Source organism: Sapajus apella, unplaced genomic scaffold (genome assembly GCF_009761245.1).
Source record: "Sapajus apella isolate SASKATOON/1434 unplaced genomic scaffold, GSC_monkey_1.0 scaffold26, whole genome shotgun sequence".
In the NCBI taxonomy this organism is placed as follows: domain Eukaryota; kingdom Metazoa; phylum Chordata; class Mammalia; order Primates; family Cebidae; genus Sapajus; species Sapajus apella.
This window is the reverse complement of record NW_022436966.1, coordinates 252899-264783: the sequence shown is the minus strand read 5'-3', so window position 1 is coordinate 264783 and position 11885 is coordinate 252899. Positions and strand designations below refer to the sequence as shown.

The following is an 11885-nucleotide window of genomic DNA, read 5'->3' as shown; positions in this document are numbered from 1 at the left end:
TGGGGGCCAATATTCAACATCCTTAAAGAAAAGAACTTTCAACCCAGAATCTCCTATCCAGCCAAACTAAGCTTCATAAGTGAAGGAAAAATAAAATCCTTTGTGAACATGCAAGTACTCAGAGATTTCGTCACCACCAGGCCAGCTCTACGAGAGCTCCTGAAAGAGGCTCTATACATATAAAGGAACAACAAGTACCAGCTCAATTAAAGGGCAAAACACCCATCTAGCACCAAAATGGCAGTATCAAATTCACACATAACAATATTAACGCTAAATGTAAATGGACTAAATGCCCCAATCAAAAGACACAGACTGGCAAATTGGATAAAAAGCCAAAACCCATCAGTATGCTGTATCCAGGAAACCCATCTCACATACAAGGATGCACAAAGGCTGAAAATAAAGGGATGGAGGAAGATTTACCAAGCAAATGGAGAGAAAAAAAAAAGCAGGAGTTGCAATTCTCCTCTCTGATAAATTAGACTTTAAAGCAACAAAGATCATAAGAGATAAAGAGGGACATTACATAATGGTAAAAGGATCAATGCAACCAGAAGAGCTAACGATCCTAAATATATATGCACCCAATACAGGAGCACCCAGATACATAAGGCAAGTTCTTAATGACTTACAAAGAGACTTAGACTCCCACACAATAATAGTGGGAGGCTTTAACACCCCATTGTCAATATTAGACAGATCAACCGGACAGAAAATTAACAAGGATATCCACGACTTGAACTCAGACCTGGACCAAGCAAACCTAATAGACATTTACAGAACTCTCCACCCCAAATTCACAGAATATACATTCTTCTCAGCACCACATCACACCTACTCTAAAATTGACCACATAATTGGGAGTAAATCACTCCTCAGCAAATGCAAAAGAACGGAAATCGTAACAGTCTCTCAGACCACAGTGCAATCAAGTTAGAACTCAGAATTCAAAAACCAACCCAGAACCGCACAGCTTCATGGAAACTGAACAACTTGCTCTTGAATGTTGACTGGATAAACAATGAAATGAAGGCAGAAATAAAGATGTTCTTTGAAACCAACGAGAATGAAGATACAACATACCAGAATCTCTGGGACACATTTAAAGCAGTCTCCTTTTTTTTTTTTTTTTTTTGAACGGAGTTTCGCTCTTGTTACCCAGGCTGGAGTGCAATGGCGCGATCTCGGCTCACCGCAACCTCCGCCTCCTGGGTTCAGGCAATTCTCCTGCCTCAGCCTCCTGAGTAGCTGGGATTACAGGCACACGCCACCATGCCCAGCTAATTTTTTTTGTATTTTTAGTAGAGACGGGGTTTCACCGTGTTGACCAGGATGGTCTCCATCTCTTGACCTCGTGATCCACCCGCCTCGGCCTCCCAAAGTGCTGGGATTACGGGCTTGAGCCACCGCGCCCGGCCCTAAAGCAGTCTCTAGAGGAAAATATATAGCAATAAGTGCCCACATGAGAAGCAAGGAGAGATCAAAAATTGACACCTTATCGTCAAAACTGAAAGAGCTAGAGGAGCAAGATCAAAAAAACCTCAAAGTCTAGCAGAAGACAAGAAATAGCTAAGATCAGAGCAGAACTGAAGGAGATAGAGACACAAAAAAACCTTCAAAAAATCAATAAATCCAGGAGCTGGTTTTTTGAAAAGATCAACAAAATAGACCACTAGCCAGATTAATAAAAAAGAAAAGAGAGAATAACCAAATTGAAATTCAAACCATCATCAGAGATTATTACAAACAACTCTATGCACATAAACTAGTAAACCTGCAAGAAATGGATAAATTCCTGGACACTTGCCTCCTCCCAAGCCTAAACCAGGAAGAAGCCGAAACCCTGAACAGACCCATAACAAGGTCTGAAGTTGAGGCAGCAATTAAGAGCCTACCACCCAAAAAAAGCCCAGGTCCAGATGGGTTCACAGCCGAATTCTACCAGACATACAAAGAGGAGCTGGTACCATTCTTTCTGAGACTATTCCAAACAATACAAACAGAGGGAATTCTTCCCAAATCATTTTATGAGACCAACATCATCCTGATACCAAAACCCGACAGAGACTCAACAAGAAAAGAAAACTTCAGGCCAATATCCATGATGAATATAGATGCAAAAATCTTCAATAAAATACTGACAAGCTGATTGCAACAGCACATCAAAAAGCTTATCCACCATGATCAAGTAGGTTTCATCCCAGGGATGCAAGGCTGGTTCAACATACGCAAGTCTATAAACGTAATTCACCACATACACAGAACCAAAGACAAAAACCACATGATTATCTCAATTGATGCAGAGAAGGCCTTTGACAAAATTCAACAGCCCTTTATGCTAAAAACCCTCAATAAGCTATGTATTGATGGAATGTATCTCAAAATAACAAAAGCTATTTATGACAAACCAACAGCCAATATCATACTGAATGGGCAAAAACTGGAAGCATTCCCCTTGAAATGTGGCACCAGACAAGGATGCCCTCTCTCAGCACTGGTATTCAACATAGTATTAGAAGTTCTAGCCAGAGCAATCGGCAAGAAAAAGAAATAAAGGGCATTCAAATAGGAAAGGAGGAAGTCAAGTTGTCTCTATTTGCAGACGACATGATTGTATATCTTGAAGACCCCATCGTCTCAGCCCCAAATCTCCTGAAACTGATAAGGAAGTTCAGCAAAGTCTCAGGATACAAAATCAATGTGCAAAAATCACATGCATTCCTATACACCAATAACAGACTTAAAGAGAGCCAAATCAAGAACAAACTTCCATTCACAATTGCCACAAAAAGAATAAAATACCTAGGAATACAACTAAGAAGGAACGTAAAGGACCTCTTCAAGGAGAACTACAAGCCACTCCTCAACGAAATAAGAGAGGACACAAACAGATGGAGAAACATTCCATGTTCATGGTTAGGAAGAATCAATATCATGAAAATGGCCATACTGCCCAAAGTAATTTACAGATTCAATGCTATCCTCATAAAGCTACCAATGACCTTCTTCGCAGAACTGGAAAGAACCACCTTAAACTTCATATGGAACCAAAAGAGAGCCCGCATAGCCAAGTCAATTCTAAGCAAAAAGAACAAAGCGGGAGGCATCACACTACTGGACTTCTAACTATACTACAGGGCTACAGTAATCAAAACAGCATGGTACTGGTACCAAAACAGAGATATAGACCAATGGAACAGAACAGAGGTCTTGTAGGCAACACAACATATCTACAACCATCTGATCTTTGACAAACCAGACAAAAACAAGCCATGGGGAAAGGATTCCCTGTTCAATAAATGGTGTTGGGAAAACTGGCTAGCCATGTGCAGAAAGCAGAACCTGGACCCCTTCCTGACACCTTACGCTAAAATTAACTTCCGATGGATTAAAGACTTAAACATAAGACCTAACACCATAAAAACCCTAGAAGAAAATCTAGGCAAAACCATTCAGGACATAGGTGTAAGCAAGGACTTCATGACCAAAACACCAAAAACACTGGCAACAAAAGCCAAAATAGACAAATGGGACCTAATCAAACTCCACAGCTTCTGCACAGCAAAAGAAACAGTCATTAGAATGAATCGGCAACCAACAGAATGGGAAAAAATTTTTGCAGTTTACCCATCTGACAAAGGGCTGATATCCAGAATTTACAAAGAACTAAAACAGATTTACAAGACAAAAACTAACAAGCCCATTCAAAAGTGGGCAAAGTATACGAGAAGACATTTTACAAAAGAAGACATACATGAGGCCAACAAACATATGAAAAAATGCTCATCATCACTGGTCATCAGAGAAATGCAAATCAGAACAACATTGAGATACCATCTCACACCAGTTAGAATGGCGATCATTAAAAAATCTGGAGACAACAGATGCTGGAGAGGATGTGGAGAAATAGGAACACTTTTGCACTGTTGTTGGGAACGTAACTTAGTTCAACCATTGTGGAAGACAGTGTGGCGATTCCTCAAGGACCTAGAAATAGAAATTCCATTTGACCCAGCAATCCCATTACTGGGTATATATCCAAAGGATTACAAATCGTTCTACTATAAGGACACGTACACACGAATGTTCATTGCAGCACTGTTTACAATAGCAAAGACCTGGAACCAACCCAAATGCCCATCGATGATAGACTGGATAGGGAAAATGTGGCACATATACACTATGGAATATTATGCAGCCATCAAAAACAATGAGTTTGTGTCCTTTGTAGGGACATGGATGAACCTGGAAACCATCATTCTCAGCAAACTGACCGAAGAGCAGAAGATCAAACACCGCGTGTTCTCACTCATAGGCGGGTGTTGAACAATGAGAACACATGGACACAGGGAGGGGAGCACTACACACTGGGGTCAGTTGGGGGGAAATAGGGGAGGGACAGTGGGGGGTGGGGAGCTGGGGAGAGATAGCAAGGGGAGAAATGCCAGAGGTAGGTGATGGGTTGGAAGGCAGCAAATCACACTGCCACGTGTGTATCTATGCAACAATTTTGCAAGTTCTTTACATGTACCCCAAAACCTAAAATGCAATAAAATAAATAAATGGGGGAAAAAAAAAGAATATGCTAGCAAACATTTAAAAGTCTGATCTACCACTATTGTGTAAAAAATATGAACAAGTTTCAATATAAAGAAATTTATTGATTTGGGAGGCTGAGGTGGGAGGATCAAGCGCTTGAGCCCAGAGTATGAGTGCAGCCTGGACAACATAGCAAGAACCTGTCTAAAAAAAATTATTCTGTTTTAGTGTTCATTTCTTCTCAAATTATTTGAAAATGAAAATACTTTCATATCATGATAGAATATACTTATTAACTAATATTAAATTCAAAAGGAAAATGCCTTTCAAACTTGTCACCATTAGTATTTAATTCAACTTTAATTCAGCATTGTTATTTAGTGTGATCTGTGGATTGGTGCCAGTCCAAGATTTGCCTGTTACTGGTCTGTCAAGAGAGAAGTACAGAAATTGAGAGGAAGTTTTTATAAACTTTTATAGTAGTTTGATAGAGTAATTTTTATCTTTTTTAATAGCTAGAAATCAAACTTTTGGACTTGTGTTTTATATTTTGGGCTTATATGCCTTTAAATTTCATTTTTCTAGTTATTTTTACTAGTTTTGAAAATTAGCTTATTTCTCATTAATTTTTGTTAGCATTTTAGTAAAATGTCAGTCTGTGATGAATTGCAAGCAGGAAAAATTCACCATAGATAGTTTGAGAAGCAGTTCTCTGAATCTTGCCACTAATTTAAGAGTAAATATTTGAAAGAGACATTCATGGGTGATATGATAATGTTATATACTGAGAAGAGCCAGGGATCCTTTAGAAACTAGTAGAGCTAATTCAATCAAGTGGTCTCATGTAGAGAATACTTCAGCTTTAGGTTTGTAATACTTTTTTCAGTTTTATTATCAAATTATAAAATATTACGTAGAACCAAATTTATTGATTTAATGATGAGAACTAACAATATAGTGGAAATGCTAGTGATTCTTCAGCACTTTAAGACATGTGTAGTAGGACCCACAAATCAGCCTAGCCTTTGCGTGCACTACACCTAGGTCCTCCAGCGTCGCCACTGTGGAGAAAGTGGTTCAACAACTCTGGCTGAAGACTGAGCTCAACTGTGTGAAAGTTTCCCAGGCAGCTGTAGACTTGAAACAATTCTGTCTGCAGATTGGCTAATCTCTGCAGACAGAATTGTTTGACCCTCTGCTTACTGTAGTATCATCGAGTATAAATCCTTTGAGACCCAGAAAGTCTGTCCCTTTTTGTAGTAAAATGAATCTTTCAAAGGTTTCCCAAGCCACTTCTCGTGATACAGTGAATATTAAAAGAGAGCTACAGTTGAAGCCTGTACAGAAGCTTATCCCTCAAACACATGTGCCATAATATACAAGCTCTACTTTTGTCAGTCCTTAACGTCTACCTTTCTGAATTTTCATGGATTTCTATTTCACAAGGGTAATTGTTTTATATATACTGGCAGCAGCATACAATAAAACTTAGTATGAAAATTTTTTTTTTTTTTGCATTAAAAAAAGGTGTAGTAATGGGAAGAGATGTAAAATGTAGTTAATATTGTGAGAAACAGAACAGCTTTACATTTTCTTTTTTTTTTAATTTGAGACAGGGTTCCGTCCTTGTTACCCAGGCTGGAGTGCAATGGCGCGATCTCGGCTCACCGCAACCTCCGTCCCCTGGGTTCAAGCAATTCTCCTGCCTCAGCCTCCCGAGTAGCTGGGACTACAGGCGTGCGCCACCATGCCCAGCTAATTTTTGTATTTTTAGTAGAGACGGGGTTTCACCATGTTGACCAGGATGGTCTCGATCTCTTGACCTCGTGATCCACCCGCCTCGGCCTCCCAAAGTGCTGGGATTAGTTTTACATTTTCTAAACTCTGATGAGAATGTCATTAAGTAGGAAGCTATATGATACATGAGAGAACATTTTAATCTAAATATTAATATGTATGGTAACTCAGTTAATGACTTAGCATGTTTTTCTTTAAAATTGTTTTAGAAAACAGAATCTTGGTATTATCTTTCTCAAGAAGTAGACTCTTCCCAAACCTTGGATACATCCGAGACCAGGTTTAATGTGAGAACGGAAGATACCGAAGTGACAGACTTCCCGTCTCTGGAGGAGGGTACATTGACCCAATCAGAAAATCAAGTAAAGGAGCTCAGTAGAGATCTCTTCTGTTCTCCATTGCTAGGTAATGCCTCTTTATTTTACTAGTAGGAATACCTCACTTCACATTTGTAAGTTTTGCGGGGACTGCAAGTCTTGTGACTTTACCCTTTTTGAGTTAAGGAGCTCTATAGAACCCTCTTCAAAGGGATGAGCTTATTTTATTTTTTTAAACTGGCTCGCTAATCTCGTTATATTAAGTTTGCATTTGCCTCTCATTTTATCACATCCCGTTGCTCACAGAAGGCAGAAAGGTGATAACTTTCTACTGTGTGTGCCTCCTCAGTCTTGAATTTGCAGTTTTTGGGGTGACTAATATATTATGCTTTGGTTCTCTCAGTAATGGAGACTCCATGATTCCTCCAAAAAACAAAAAACAAATGTTTATTATATTTACCTTTTTGATTTTTAGAATTAATTAAGGCATGCGCTATTGTCCTCAGCTTTCAAACCAAAAATTGAGGTAAAGAGGTTGAGTGACTGATCTGAGGTAGATCTTGCTGCTTTCCTCTGTTTAGTATAGAATTGATTTATTAGCTTTTTAAAAGATAAACTTTTAGTACTTTTATAATCATTAAGGGATTCAATCATGAAGATGGTTTTATAGTTTTGTATAGAAGGATGAATAGGATTTAATTCAGCAAGCTCTTTGCAAACATAAACTAATGCTATCCAAATCAAGATATTAGTGCCATCATATTCTATGATGTGGATCATTAAAGTCAATTTTAGGTCCACATTTTAAGAAAGACATTGACAAAATTAGAGTACTTTTGTGGGAGGAGATGACTATGTTTTGATAGACAAAAGAGAAGACTTTGCTATGGTCAAATATTTGAAGGGCTATTATAATAAAGAGGAGGCAACTTATTCATTCATGTAGCAGATATCTAAGTGCCTCCTATGTGTTTGATGCTAGAGATATATAGATGAAACCTACCTCCTCTTCTGGGAAGGCAATCAGTAAACAGAAAATAACAGTACTATGGGATTTGTGTTGTAATGGTGTAGTGCAGGAGTCAGCAAATGACAGCTTACAGGCCAAGGCTTGATTTTATACTGTTTATCAGCTAAGAATGATTTTTGGATTTTTTAAAGGATTGTAAAAACAAACAACAGTAGTATATGTGACAGATTATATGTGACCAACAAAACCGAAAATATTTACCATCTTACCCTTCATAAAAAATGTTTGCTAACTCCTAGTCTAGAGGTTAAAATGAATATATAACTTAAAGGGAAACTGTTTTTCAAATTGATGTAAAAAAGAATTTTCTAATAGTCAAAGCCATTTAATAGTAGAAAAGGCTATATTAAACAACAAAAAGTGAGCTTCATGTCACTGCAGAATATCTAGCAAAATTCTGTGTTAGCATTTTAGCACTGGGGAGGAGATTGTACTTTGTGACCTCCAGAATGTTTTCTAATGTAAAGTTTTATAATTCTAGCGTCTCATTTACTATAGATAGGGCAGAACATTTTAAATTATTGGAGTAGATTCCTGCATCTGATAGGCAGAGGACATTTTATCGTTGCTGTTTTGTTATGCGTAAGTACTAACATTGTGATAATTAGGCTCTTACCAGTGGCAAATGTCATTGATGATGGCTGGTGCCAGAATGGTTAGTTACCTCAAAAAAGAGGGATCCAAGCCAGTAACAGATGTCCAAACTTGAGGAAACAAGAAGCAGTTGAAAGCTGTAAAAAAAAAGGCATGACAAATAAAATATATCACCTCCCCATCACACACAAACACAGATAATGCTGTACACTTAAGAATCATTAGCTCTTCAGTTTTGGCCTGCTCCTTTAGGAAAATACGTTTTCCCATTTACCTGATTTTAACTGTCCAACTCCAACCTGAAATATTCTTAAATATTTAAGGAGATGCTGAAACGTTGCTTATAACTTACTTGTTACTTACTATTCCTTACTTATACCTAAATAGCTATTTTAGGCCCTGAGGATTTCTGTAGGTTTTGAAACCTGGTAAGGGATAACTCTAATTTTTTTGAGAAAAGACTCTCAGATTCTTTAAATACTTAGCCTACAATTAACTGGAAATAGTAAAATTGCTTTACTTGCCCAAAGGTCCCCCTTGTAGCATTAGCCCTAGTGTATTTGGGGATTTGTTAAAAACTCTTCATGATTTTTAGAGGGGTGAAGAACTGTTATGGAGATTTAAGACTGATTCTGTGTGCCAAGGCCAAAGAGGAACCATACCAATTGTTTCTTGGTGGCAAAGGTTATTGTTATATATCAGTTTCTCATTTTTAATTCATTCATTCAGTAAATAAATAACTGTATTGAGTACCTATTAAATGTAGCAGGTACTTTGCTAGGCACTGAGGATATAGCTATGGATAAAGTAGACACAGAGTTGATAATTTAGATGGGAAGTGGATAGACCAAAGATTAAAACAAGAAGGTGATAAATTATATGGAAGATGTGCGGGGTATGTGAGCAGTGACAGTACATATTTTGACCAAGTGAAGGGCAGATGACAACATGGTGAAATCTGTGAACCCTTGGTTTGCAGTAATTTCAGGGGGAACAGTGGTGTGAGAGAGGAGTCCTCACTTTGTACACAGTACACTTTGTACACTTTGTTACATCATTCTGAAATCAAGAAAGTATACTGATTAAAATACAAATGATTTAAGTCAACATTCAGGAAATCACAAGATTTTTTTGTTTTTTCATTAAAGCAGCAGTTAAACTTTTTGGGTAACAGAATTCTTTTATACATTTAAAAATCACTGACAACTCCAAAGAGCTTTTGTTTGTTTGGGTTATTGATACTTCCCACATTAGAAATTAAAACTGAAAAATTAAATATATATTTATTAATTCATTGAAAGAGTACATATTTTATAGAAAAAGAACTTTTCCAATACAAAAATGTTTAGAAGTATGGCCATGTTTTACCCAAACAATTCTGTAATAGAAGACAGCAAGATTCTCTTGCCTTTTTCTGTATTCAGTCTGTTGCCATATCTTACATTCTGTAGCTTCTGGAAAATGTCACTGTATCCTTTTGAGAGAATGACAGTGAATAAGGCAAATTATATCTTAATATTATTTTGAATAAAATTTTGACACTAGGTACCTCGTAAGAGTGTCTTAGGACTCAGGAGCTTCGATGCCGTTCTTTGACATGATAGTAAGAGCATTTGCTAAAAGTTGGAATGCTTGGGTTCAAATCTTACTCTGGCATTTCAGCTACTTGAACGTGGACAAGTTACTGCATCGTAAGTTTTGTAATCATGTTTCCTCACCTATAAGATATGTATAATAATACCTATCTTTCAAGGTTGTCATGAGGATTAAATGAAATAGTGTATGTTAAGTGCCTGGACCTTGTCAGGCTCTCAATAAATGGTAGCTGCTACTGCTTTTGCTTTTACGTTATTATTGTAATGCTTGTAGAATTCTCCACATGGTAGCATAGATAGGTGCTTTAAAGTATTTAAGTAAATAATTGATTTTCAGCATTACTCAGCATTTTTATATTTGAAACTTTACAGTCATACAAGATAGCTTTGCTTCTCCTGATTTGCCTTTGTTGACATGTTTGACACAAGACCAAGAATTTACACCTGATTCTTTATTTCATCAAAGTGAACTAAGTTTTGCACCTCTGAGGTAGGATGATTTATTTGTATGTAACCTTTCTCCTTTCTTGTTTTATGTTGTTACTAATATTAGTGACTTCAGGCCAAGGCAGAACTTTGATGTGGGGCTTAGATACTCTTAGCACACACTCTGAAGGTAACAAAGTCCTATACTAAGACTTGATGCATATTAATTTGGCAGAGTAACGGATAGAGATGAATCAGATGACTGTAGTTTGTTTAAAAATAATTTCTAATGTAGTCAGGTATTCCTAATGTATTCAGGTATTTCAGGCATATTTTAATTTAGAAGGCACACTAGATTTTCCTTCTTATAAACCTCCCCATCTGTTGCTCATCATCTCTCTCCTCCCTCTCACCTTTATTCTGCAAAAAGCATTTATTTCTAGGTGACAAACTTGTTTGGCACTCTCATTTTATTCAGCTATTATTGAATGAGACTAGTTAGCTCTCCTTACTTTACAGGAGGTGTGAATATGAAGTAAGAAACTTTTTATAAACAGACATATGCAAATTAACAGATACTCCAAATTCATGTCCTTTAGAATAGTCATAATGGGAGAAAAGTCTGGAATGTTCAAAAAACATATTTGGAATTATTCAAGAATATGTCTTCCTCTTTTAGAACTGAAAAAAAAAAAACCCACCTTAAATTAAAAACTATAGATGTTTAGAAAGCAAAAAGTAACTCCTGTCCTTATACTATATATTACCTTGTATCACTTTTATGAAAAGTGGTCTGTACACATTAAGTCATCAACTAGTGTTTAAATTACTGTTGTGTTTTCGTAATATATCGCTTCTTGAGTGGTACACATTAAGTCATCAACTAATGATTAAGTTACTTTTGTGTTTTCGTAATAGATTGCTTCTTGAGTGGTGTTCTTTCTCTTTTTGTTTGTTGTTTGTTTGTTTTTAGATGGAGTCTTGCTCTGTTGCCCAGGCTGGAGTGCAGTGGTACCATCATGGCTCACTGTAACCTCTAACTTCTGGGCTCAGGCAATCCTCCTACCTTAGCCTCCTCCACTGGCTAGTACTACAGGCATGTGCACCATGCCCCGCCAATTTTAAATTATTTTGTAGAGACAGGGCCTTGCCGTGTTGCCAGGGCATGTTTTGAACTCCTACGTTCAGGTGATCCTCCTGCCTCAGCCTCCAAAGTGCTAGGATCACAGGTGTGACCCACTGTGCCTGGCCTTGCATGGTTTTCAAGAGCATAATAAATGACTAGTAAAACAGTTAATGCAGGTTAAATGAAAAATCATGGTAGGCATCATTATGAAAATCACATTGTGTCTACTGTTTTAGGAGAAGCCTGAGATAATATTTGGATCATAGGGTGGAAGTTCACCTTTTGGTTACAAAGAATTTGCTTTGTTCAGTCATTAGCCATCTTAAAGGAGTCTGAAATTAGGAGAGCTTTGTTTTTCAATACACTTTTCAAATAAACTTGATATCAATGACATATGTATTTTTGTGTTAGTACTTAAAAATTAAATGTTTTATTGTGTTGTTTATTTATTTTTAACT

General features: G+C 37.2%; 1 protein-coding gene across 4 annotated transcripts in view; it reads left to right on the top strand.

The window, feature by feature from the left end:
• The window catches only part of ALMS1 (ALMS1 centrosome and basal body associated protein), a 212740-nt gene that overhangs the window by 38657 nt on the left and 162198 nt on the right, over positions 1-11885 (top strand). For all 4 annotated transcript variants that reach the window (XM_032291715.1, XM_032291716.1, XM_032291714.1 and 1 more), the window contains exons 3-4: positions 6549-6744; positions 10248-10365. In XM_032291715.1, coding sequence (XP_032147606.1) covers positions 6549-6744; positions 10248-10365 — 314 coding nt within the window. The remainder of the gene's footprint in view (positions 1-6548; positions 6745-10247; positions 10366-11885) is intronic.